This window comes from Melanotaenia boesemani, chromosome 16 (genome assembly GCF_017639745.1).
Source record: "Melanotaenia boesemani isolate fMelBoe1 chromosome 16, fMelBoe1.pri, whole genome shotgun sequence".
NCBI lineage: Eukaryota > Metazoa > Chordata > Actinopteri > Atheriniformes > Melanotaeniidae > Melanotaenia > Melanotaenia boesemani.
Window position 1 is genome coordinate 15,370,912 of NC_055697.1, and position 12,226 is coordinate 15,383,137.

Below are 12,226 nucleotides of genomic sequence, written 5' to 3' on the forward strand. Positions count from 1 at the left end.
TGTAGCAACACATGAAGTTTAATTTATCTCCAGATCTTTAGACTCACAGGTGAAGGCATTAGATTAGTGGGGGAAAACATATATGATGCTATATGGTTGTTGCTAGATAATCTTCTGATATCTAGAAAATTTAATTATTTCTCTGGTTGGACCTGTGGGCGCTGGCCCTCTGTGCAGCCTGCGCTTTGGCAGCAGTGCCAGCAAAGGTCTGCTTGTAATCATCCTGTGTTGCTCAGCGCCCCTGCCCCATGGCACCAGGAGGCTCTAGGCAGGTCCGGTGCATATTCACAGCCAATCACAGCCCTCTTTCAAATGAGAAATATTCCATGAAAACCAAGGAGATCAAATTGGAAGAACAATATACAGGTGAACAGCAACAAAGAGACAAGATTTCTGCATGTCTAAATCAACAACAGGAAACCTTCAAAGGTTTTTTAAAATAATCATGGACTCAATGCAAAAGTGAATGCATTGATAAGGGAGCTGCAAGAAATCAAATTAAGTCCACAATTCACACAAAAGGATGTGGGCGACATAAAGGCTGATGTATTTATACAAAAGAGCACAACAATTTCAAGCAGTCAGATGTTATAGAAGTCTCCAACAGTTTGCGCTAACATTAAAGAGGACTTTATTAATGTGGTGAAATGGAAAAGAAAAAACATAATGTCATTGACATTGCTTCTCTAAGGTATGAAAAACTGATTACCAGGATCAGCTTACAGCAGTACAACATAGAAAATTAAATGAATTAACCATCTATAACTACTAACTCTACAATGAAATAGATGCATAATCATGAACTGATGTCAATGTCAATTTCTTATGATGACCGGAGCTAATCACTCACTAACCTTCACAACAGTGAAAGATTTCTGTTTTTAAGGATTTGAATACACTGAGCAAAGGCCACACAGTTCAGAATACAATACTGATCCTGAAAATATTTTTTTCACAATACAATGGTCCCTCGCTACAACACAGTTCGCCTTTCACAGCCTCGCGGTTTCGCGGATTTCTTTGCTTTGCTTTTTTTTTTTTTTTTTTTTTTTACACCGGATTGTTTTCTGTGTCCCCAGTTCTCATTCTATAATACTGGACTTATTTTTCTACAAACTTTGAGTGTGTTTAAACAAGAGAGAAAAATGTATAATGTGTGTAGTGAGGGGTTTTACAGTCTTAAAACATCTTTAATAATTGTTAAAAAAAAAAAAAAAGGCTGACTACTTTATGGATTTCGCCTATTGTGGGTTATTTTTAGAACGTAACGTATAATATCAACAGGAATGGAATACATTGAAAAAGAATACAAAAACAGAAATCAGGAAATCAGCTATATGAAGGCAAAAATATTTATATTATAACTAGGGCTGCCAAAAAAAAATGCATTAACGTTGGTAACTCATTTATGCAATTAATTGCATCAATATTTTTAATGCATTTAACACATGTGCAGCATGAGAAGCTCCATACATCCATGATTTAAAATGGTGACACATTTAAGTCACTAGCCATCTTCACACTTTACAGAGTATTTTTTATTTATTTTTTTTTTTTTGCCATCTGATCCAGATTCTTAAAACTAAAAGCTGTTCCAGACCTGTTCATTGTGGACAGTTTACATTTGGTCTACATTGTATTTGTCATTCTTATAATGCTTATAATAATACATATCTGCGACCAGTCAAAGGTTTGGGCACACTTACCAAATCAATCCAGTGGGTAAGTGTGTTCAGACTGGTAGTGTACTACTACAAGTCAACACAATAAACTGCTTCATGCAAATGTTGATTTTTAAACTAAGATATCTTCGAAAGAGCAATTATCCTAAATAATATGGGCCCACGTGCTTTGATGAGTGTTACAAGAAGTCGGTCATCCTTCTAAATTATAGGGAAGCAGTTTTCAGGTCATTCATGATATGTGCTCTTTTTTTTGCATTTACATCTTATAAATCATGAAATTACCTCACATAAACAACTTAGAAATATATATGTATATGTGTTCAGACTACTAGAAAGCTTTCTGAGTCAAGGGTGCTATTGAGCAACCTTTAGACCTCAGTTGAAACCATCAGGTTCATGTTTCACACAGCTGCAAGGTTATGTGGAGCTGTGTATTTGTTCTACAGAAGATCAGCATTGTAAAATAATCAGAAAAGGTATTTTGTAATACTCAGACCTATTCCACAGTCATTTAGCAGACGCTTTTATCCAAAGCGACTTACATTTGTGACCTGACCAGAATGCTGGACTGACCTCCCTCAACCACAACATTTTAACAATTTAAGATCACACACACACACACACACACACACACACACACACACACACACACACACACACACACAAATAAATAAATAAATAAAACATATCTTACTTTTCTTTTGTGTCTGAACTTTCACTTGTCTCTTAACACAAAAGCAGCAGCTCCTGAGAGATCTCACCAAAGCTTCTATGTATCAAAGACCTAATTCCAAAACAGGATAGCTGCTCTGGGGATGTAGAAGGAAACAAAAACAATTTTCATTTTGAGCAACATTGGTTGAAAAAAGCATGTTAAGAATTAATTAGTACAAACAGATCCATATCCATTCATTAAAAATAATTCAAATACAAAATGACCTAAAGACTTTCCACTATGGGGCTGCATCAGTAATCCTTCAGACCCAAGCCCCACCTCTGTAACCACTAGGTTACCTCTACCGTTCATCTCTGTTTGAGTAGATTTATAGTTAGCAAGTTATACAAAGTAGTCCCTGTGTTTCAAGGAGGATTCAAACCAGTTCAGAACTGGACCTGAAATTCACACCCAATTTTCCAGTTGGTCTAATAGGATGTTTTGGTCCACTGTATCAAAAGCAGCAAAAGCAGAGGAATCTCAAGAGTGGGTTTGGGTGACAGATGTGGCTTGTGGAAGGTTATTCAGCAATGGTCGAGTGCAACAAGCAAAAAATATAAATAGAAGAATCTAGATATATAGTTATGACAATAAATATACAACTTATCTCAGCATTTAGCACAACCCTTTGTCATATGATGATATATTAAGACTGTACTATAACTGTATTTATTTATTTATTATTTAAGTTTGACTAGTCTTTTTACATGTGTTTCGATTCCTATAAGTATTGTGCATTCAACAAGTCCAAAAAAAAAAAAAAAAACAGCACCATCATTTCCAAATAACCTGTTGCAATGTTATATTGAAGGTAAATGTCACAGACTAACTTCCCCTCTGTGTCCTCTCTTCTTCAGGAAATATTTATTTGCTTTGTGTAAACTTAAGGGACATCACATTTCTCAAAAGATATTCAGATCATAAATATATGCAATACAGGACACCTCTAAAAGCTCATCTGTGAAAAGCACATTTATGTTTCAGTCCTTGAAGCTGTTTTAAACTATTTTTCAACTGTAATTTCTTTAAGACAAATTACATTATAATTTGTTTTGTTACAACAATAACAAAGGCAATGCAATGATCTAGTATTAAATTTGTCTGCTTCTGGTTAGCAGCAATTACTCAATCCTACTTGATACTGCCAGTATATGAGGCAGTGTTGCAACAATACTTGTCAGAAACCGGTATTTGTACAAGTTCCAAAAGATCACAAAACTGTAAGGAAAAAGGCTACTACACCGATTGCAATCTCATTGCAATAATAGAGGACTCTACCACTAAATGAATACCTTAACCCATTGCCTTCGGGGTGTAAATATAGGACATTGTGGTGCAGGAAGGCTCCTTTCAAAAAAAGCCTCATGCCTGCAGTCATAGCTGCTCTAAACAAGGCCCCACTGAGGATGCCATGGGTTGGTTTTGTTATATTGTGCTCTGTGCAGTATTGCTTATTTGGTGATGGGAGTTCAGAGGCTTAGTCTGTGGGAAATAAAATTCCCTTCAGGGATGATAAAGTGTAAGTCTAAAATCTTATATTACATATATTGGTATAAAAAATTAACTTATGATTTCCTGTGACTTTCGAATATCTTCTGTTGCTGACATTGAGCAGGAAGCCATAGCTCCAAGCTCCAAGGGGATTTTAAATTACAAAAAAATAAATAAATAAATTTGCTTTCTGAATAGGAAGCATGCATGTTCTTCCCTATTCTTCCTTATTATTTAATTTATTAAATGGTTCAGCAAAACAAGACTCGTGAATTATTCTCAATGTCTGACTCTGAGCCAGACTCCCCAGCTAAAGTTGGGAAGAATAAGATAAAGATGGTAGGAGATCAAGAAAAAGACCACTTTTGCAATGTACACAGACATTATATAAGGGTTAAGGCATTTTAAGTGAAAGCCAAGACTTTCGCCCCACAACTCATCCATGCATAGATGGATCCATCCATCCATTTTCTACCACGGGAGGTCAAGGGGGCAGCTGCCTAAGCAGGGAAGCCCAGACTTTCAACAGCCCATCCAGGGTGATCCCGAGGCATTCCCAGGCCAGCCGAGATGTAGGCCCTCCGGTGTGTCCTGGGTCTTCCCCGGGGTCTCTCCGGACACTGGAGATTGTCCGGGGTCACCTCACCCGGGAACACCTCACCATGGAGGCGTCCAGGAGGCATCCTGACCATATATCTGAGCCACGTCATCTGGCTCCTCTCGGTGCAGAGGCTGGGAGTAAATTCAATGCAGCGACTTTACTCTGAATCGCCCCTGGCTCACCAAGCTTCTCAACTTATCTGTAAGGGAGAGCCCGGCCACCCTGTAGAAAAAAACTCATTTTGGCCCCTTGTATTCACAATCTTGTTTTTTCAGTCACTACCCACAGCTCATAGGTGTGAGGGTGAGGGTAGGAATGTAGATCAACCGGTAAATAAGAGTTCGCATCACTGCAGATGCTGCACCAGCTCGCCTGTTGCTGTCTCGCTCCATCCTTCCCTCACTCGTGAACAAGACCCCGAGATACTCCTCCACTTGGGGCAAGACTTCCTTCCTGACCTGGAGGAAGCACTCCACCCTTTTCTAGCTGAGAACCATGGTCTTGGATTTGGAGGTGCTGGTTCTCATCTCAGCTGCTTCACACTTGGCTGTGAAAATTTGACAGACCTATAAAACACTCACAGTAAAAGCATACTTTCCACTTCCCTTCTCTCTGTCCATTGCATTTTTTTTTTTTTTTTCTTAAAAAGTCCCCTCAGATTTCAGTTAATATGCATGACTGACCTAAATAAAACATCTAAACCTCTCTAAAATCTCTCTGTACCCTAACAGAGTCTAAGACAGATGGAAAACCACATTATCTATTTATCTATCTATTTGTTATCAGTTACTCTTCCCCCTCCCATTTCATTGATGCCACTGGCATTTGTCTGCCTATCAATCAGGTTCTTTATCGATTCCCCTTTCAATTCTAAGAAGAAACAAGTACACAACATGGATTTACAGTGTCAAAAAAATTCTGACTATTTTGCATTTAAAATCTTTGTCTTTGTTTGTCCTGTGATGGACTGTGACCTTTCCAGGGTGTACCCTGCCCCTCACCTAAAAAAATGCTGGGACAGGCTCCAGCTTACCCGCGACTTGTAATAAACGAACTGGTACAGATAATGAATGAATGAACAAATGAGCACAGAGAAATAAAATACATGAAAGATGCTAAATTCATAAAAGCTGCTTTCACCAGTTTTCACTACTTTTTCTTGTTAATTTTCTCTTCCATCTAAAGAAAAAAAAAAAGAAAATCCTGTTTGGTGAGCACTGAGAGTCCTGCTGTAATTGAATTTGTCTTTCTGGAGACCTTGTGGGAATTCCTGGAGATTGTCTTTCTGTTGGCTTGGTTTGTACCTCAGGAGATCCTAATAATTGGAAACAATGTGTAAATATGAGCATAAGCTTAAAAGCTTGTAACTCAACTTTGTGACTAACATGAGCACTTTCATATCCATCACATATAATTAAGGTAGCAGCAGCATTTATCCGAAGTCATCAGAAAAAATATGGGTCTCATATCTGTATGTCTGTAGCCAAAGGTACAGTTAACAGAAGAGTCCCAGTAAGGTAAGAAATCTTTATTACGGTTACTGTCTCTTTCTTTGACGTTAGAGATACAAAATCATTACTAACAACTCGAGGCACGAATCTTGAGGTGCTATGAGTCTTATAAATCTTTCCTTTGCATCTGCAATATTTTGAAATAGGTTTTATGTATTGCACCTGAATTTCAACTCAGGTAGCTTGTAAATGCAGATTGTGTCCCATGACCCAAAGAAATGCTTGATGGGATATGTATGAAACACAAAGCCTTCTGATAAAAGATGGCAGCCACTGTTCCAGTTAATAAAACAAGCATGATCATTACTGCATGTCTCCACAAAGACAAAGCAAAACAGTACCTTCTGCCTAATAAATTAAATGTCAGGAAATATTTTGTGAAGTTAAGTCCATGTAACAAAGTAAAGTTCTATCCATTATTTATTAATGAAGCTGTACAGTAAGTGTTATTTTCTATGTATTCATTGGTGTCATCTGCATGAGATGAGGTGGTTAGCACTGTTGCCCCTCAGCAATAAGATTCCTCATTTTAGCCTTGGCTGGCACTTCTCTGTATGGAGTGTGCATGTTCTCCCTGTGACCATTTTGGAATTTCTAAATGCTCTGAATTATTCCCACAGTCCAAAAACATGTATATTAGGTTGACTGCTGATTTTAAATTGGCCATAGGTGTGAGTGTTCCTTGTGTCCTTTGTCCCTGGTGGCATGGCTACAGGTCCATGGTGTACCTTCTCTCTCGACTGACACTAGAAATTATAAAATACTGGATAAAGTTTAAAAAAAAAAAAAAAAAAAAGGATGATATTGTACATTTTTGTACACTGACATTTTTAGATCTGTGCTCTGCCCCCACCATTCCTGAGAGAAATGGTTGGTTCCTGAGCTGCTAAAAGCTCCATTATATTCACCAGGTTTTCTACTAAAGCAGATAAGGCTCAGTTGTCTCACAAAACACTCATTTCACATTGACAGTCATTTCATGCACTGCTCATATCAATACTTCAATCACAGGAAAGGTGGAAAACTTGCAGTATGTGGTCTGAAAAAAATCAGTTTTAGTTTTTGTGGAAATAATACTTGGCCAAATTTTTCATGCTATAAAACAGAGGAACAATCAGGTTTTTCAGCATTCAGTTTCAGTAAAGGACAGCATCACTACCGCCAAACATCTCAAACAAGTTTCAGAGCCACATATCTTATTGTTCAAAGAAAACCTTTCAAAGGACAGGCTTTTTTTGTTTGGTGTTTGTTTTTTAAAGAACCACATTCTGCACATTTTTCACAGAGTGAAAGCGTCCCAGTACCAAACTGAGCTGCTTGTAGTTCAGACCTGTCACCCACTGACAAGTGGTGCTTTTTGAGCAGAGAAGCAGCTGAAAAAAAATCAAGAGGAAAATGTAAGTAACTAACCACAGCTTGGAAAATTAGTTGTTTTTGTTATGTTTTTTTTAATTAGCTGTTTTTATTCAAAATTTTTGGGTTAAATGTTAAATTTTATGTTGCTGCTCTGCACTTTGACTGATGGGCACTCTTTAATTTCACTGTATATGTCACATGTTACAATGACAATAAAAGTCTATTCTATTCTATTCAATTCTATTCTATTCTATTCACAGCTTCCTCACACAGTAACACCTAATAATAAATCTCATAAGTCAATAAGTCATGCATAGCTCAAATATGAATTAATGCATGATTTATCATGAATTCAAGTTTGTCACCATGGAATAATTATCAACTCACCATGAGGTTAAGTGATTGGACTTAATTTGTTTTTAAATCTCAATTCCCTTTTACTTTATATGGTTGGTTTTCAAAAAATTATTATTATTATTTATTTATTTTGCACTGAAATGTAAGAAGATGCGAAGAAGTGTACCTCATTTTATACATTAATTTAATTTGAAGTAATCTAAAGCAAATCTTTACACGCCTGTATCACTCCCTGATCAAAAGCATCGTCTCTGTTTTATAGGCTTGAGGTCATTCGGTATACACAGTGATGCACAAGTTTTATCCCATGATTCACATATTGATTTTGCATAAGTTTTATGCCATATATCCTTCCCGATGCAACACTAGGTATTTACCTACAGGCTTGAAACAGGCACAAGAAGGATACTGGCTTGTTCCCCCATTGAGGCTGCATTGACTTAGTAAATGTTTTGCAGGTATCAATAGATTTCTAAGCAAAGATCTCAAGAATGGATTTTAAAAATAATTTTTAATGGTTGAATTAAGGACCGTGTTGTAGACCTTATTGGATGAAGTTCAGTGAAAACTTGTATTAAAGACTGAGTTGAATCTCTAATGTCAGTTTTGATTTTTTCTATATGTCTTCAAGAGCCAAGACAAATATGAAACCCAAGGACAAAGAGAAGCTAAGATTATTTTAAAAGTCCTCCAGTTGCCATTTGCAATTTTTTCCACTATGCTTCCTCCCTGACAAGAGACAGTTATAATGACAAACTGTCAACCCTGGCAGTAATGGCCATTCTAAATCCCTCAATGTCTTTTAAATGCAAAAGTCACCAGCAAATACAAAGAAAAGTTGGTCTGGACAACATCTGAATTGTTCTAATTACTTAGCCCATTTTCTAATTATCTATTACATGCTCTATGCAAAGCAGTTTTGTAAGTTACTCAGATTTAAGTATAAATATCAAGCCTGTATTACATGTGTTCTGCGTTTTGAAGACTAAATCTGAAAGATCTTAACTGCTTATTTCACTGAGACATCAAACTCTAGAAATTCAGACTGGAAATTACAGGAGACTGACAGTATCTGATTGTTGCAATCACAACTTTTTCATGCCCATGCTATTTTGGACACTTTTTTCATTGGTAAGATTTGCTGAACATACAGCAGCATCAAGAGTGAGGTAAATTATTGCATAGAGTTGTACAAACATCATTTAGACAACACAATGTGTGTGACATAAAGGAGATGGAAAAAGAATGAAACATATTCTCCATGACTCCTGTTTATGACTGCAGTTCTTCTTTTATAAAAGAGAAGATGCAAAAACATCTATAATTAAATTGAATTATTGACTCTGTTTTAGGTCAAAAGCCGGTTTCCACACATTAAAAGTGATAAGAATCTTTGAATAATGAGCTGAAAAAATTCTGACAAGAAGGATTGTCATTGATTGAACAATCACTCAATCTTATGAAAAAGATCAATTAAATGTTTGAGAAGAATTATTTGAGGATATTTTTCAGCATGTTTTACTCCTTCACACGTACCAGAAGGAGAAAAATTCTGCATGCAGTGTTGCGGACTCAGATCATAAAGTGGTAATCCCCACAGGTACAAAAAAGAAGAGGGGCAAGTCAAATATTTAACAACTGCTTGACAACAACACTGTCTATTAAAATCGAAGCTCCATGGACACTTTGACTCACCTTGCAGATAAAGAATAGATAATTCTTTAGTTCATTTAAATAAGTCAGAAGTCTCCCCAGATTCTCTGTTAAACCAAGTATTAGGAGCAAGGAAATGGAGCAGTTAAGGAGAGGAAGAGCAAAGTGGAAGACGTTATTATTATTAAAAACAAAACAAAACAAAACAAAAAAAGTCTTAGTGACAGGAAGCTGGTGTATGCTCACGGTGCAAACTAAGCTAAGTACAGTGATTTGTATAGTACACATGGCATGTTTAGACACATCTGTGCTGCTCTATGTGTCCTCCTTGATGCCTCTCCAATGCGAGACACACTGCTGAGATTTTGACATCAAAGAAAATCTGCACTCCCTCCCAATTTTCCATCACCCTCTATGACAATATATCAACTAATTCTCCCAAAACGTTCTTTAAATTGAACCCATTTATTTATTTATTTATTTTTATTCCTTTGAAATAAAAAAGAAGAAAAAAAAAGTAACTTACCAAGCGAGTTTCCGATGAGTGAGACAAAAAAGACAATAATGTAAGCCACAATTAGAACCCATTCATACTGCTTGGGGTGTAAGTATTCTCCCCAGATGTATCTCAGAAGTTCGTCGTCCGCGTCCATGGAGTGCGCGTTTAGGTCCGTGATATTGGCCACATGTCCAGCTGATGAACAGTCGTCGCAATCCAAATTCCCAGTGGTCCCTGACATGCTGCGATGTGGTGGCTGGTTGCACAACTACTGTCCTTAATCTTATATTTGCAGTAACCGCAGACAGCTGGTTGCGCTTATTACCGACCAGAGCGAACACCGTGAATGGAAATAACGCGCCCCACAAACCTCGTCAACTTGAAGATTTCCCCTCTGCCTCCCGCCACTGCAGGGTCAAAGCAACGCAGCTGATGTGCCTGCAGACCCCCACACCCCCAAGGAGCTGGCGCTTACAGCTGGATGTGTGTGTCTGCTTTACGGTTTCTGTGTGTTTGTTTTTAAGGTGAACAGGTGAAATTATGTGTAGAAATAATTTTACTTAACAGCATGAACAAAATAAAAAGTTTTTTTCTTAAGTTATTTTAAAGATTTTTATTTTGTTGTGTTAAACTGAGCCGAAGCACTTGCATTTGTCAGCCTTGGATCATTTAAGACAGCAGGTACAAAAATTCTGTGCCAGTTGCAGGAGTTATGCTGTTTTCTCAACAGGTAGCAACTTACGTCGACTACAGGCTCAGGTTTCATAATTATGCACGTGTGGCGGGCTGATTGCACAGATTTACCGCGTGTTGAGCCCATGCTGCAGGGTTGCTTGCTTCAGGTTTACTTGCATCGTAATATATATATATATATATATATATATATATATATATATATATATGCTTATTGTAAGACATTTGAATCTCACTCAAAGGAAAGGAAGATATCTGCTTATTATTTGAACTGCATCAAAAACCGGTCTACTCCTTCTTCCAGCTGAGTGATTAATGCAACTATCACCACAAAGGCCAATGCAAATACACTAAATAAACCTTTGCTGCAGCTTTTGCAGAGAGATTGCACATCACTCAAATAAATTAAACTATTCCATCTGCACCAATATTTTCTAAGTATGGGCTAGAGTGAAAAGACTTCTGAACAGTCTAAGCTTTGTTTATGAAAATGCTGCATTTATTTTACTATGCAAGATAACTGCTATTTTTCTTGTCATCGAGAGGCATTATCTAAATTCACTTGACAGCTAACAGCTTTGTGTTGCAGGGAAATGGCTCATGTGCTTCCATCTGTTCATCAGTTGGTTATGGAATATAACCTGGAGCTGATCATCTACATCAAGACAGCAGTTCTGAGAAAAAGTGGGCCCATGGAGAACCTGCCAAAAATTTATATCAACAACAAAAAACTTGCGCCATGTCAATGTATTCTGTTATTCTGTGTTTTGTCTCAGTGATGTCTCAGAGGTCTTCTGACTACTTTGGTCTGATGTACTTTAGCAGCCCTGACAGCAAATTACTCACTAAATGTACTAGAAAAAGCCCCAAAATAGTCATGACTGCAATGTTGTAAAGCTAAATGTGAGGGGATGTGAGTATTCACTATTCATATTTATTTTTTCTAAAACAAATTCACTTGCCTTTTTTTGTGCCTGTCAGCATTGTTGCCAATGGATTCCTTTGTCTGTGGTAAATGGTGTTTCTGCCTCAAATGTCTTTCACAGGAAGCAGTCTGTATTTCCTCTTTGTTTCTTTTTTAGGTTAATGACTGTTGTTTATTATCAACAAGGAATCAATTTTTCAAACACTACTAACACCAAATGTGCTGTTTATAGATAATAATGGTATATTTAAGCAGCAGTTGTAGTCAGCAGGGGAAAAGACTGGTTGCACACAGTAGTGATTTATTGCAGCAAGCACAGCGTTGAGCAGGCTGGGTTCAGGCTAGAGTCTGGGTACTGCAGAGGTGAGTTGACTTTAGCTGAGCTGTTGCAGTGAATGGCAAGTAATGCAGTGGAAGAAGCTGGGGCTTCAGAACTAAGAGAAGGACAGAGATCTGATGAAGGAAGAAAAAGCAGGATGCCAGAGCAAATTGGCTGTGATTCTCTCTGCAGGATTGTGGCTCTCGAGGACCGACTTTGGCCACCCCTACTCTAGAGAGACAAAGCCAGGTTTTGGAGTTTCACTAGGCAGATCTACAAGGATAAAGAAGCTCAGGATTTGAAGAGGAAAATAATTAAGTAGAGAAATTATGAGGAAAAAGCTCTAACTGAGCACAGTATTGCATACAAGCCATAGAGTCTATGATCTGACAGCATGCGGAAGGTAAGTGTAACTGTGTAA

At 37.5% G+C, this 12,226-nt stretch overlaps 1 protein-coding gene across 1 annotated transcript in view; it reads right to left on the minus strand.

The window, feature by feature from the left end:
• Nucleotides 1-10,109, minus strand: part of hcrtr2 (hypocretin (orexin) receptor 2) — a 45,487-nt gene extending 35,378 nt beyond the window's left edge. The window contains exon 1 of the mRNA XM_042010572.1: nt 9,896-10,109. Within this exon, the coding sequence (XP_041866506.1) occupies nt 9,896-10,109 (214 nt within the window). The remainder of the gene's footprint in view (nt 1-9,895) is intronic.
• Nucleotides 10,110-12,226: the final 2,117 nt, after the last annotated feature.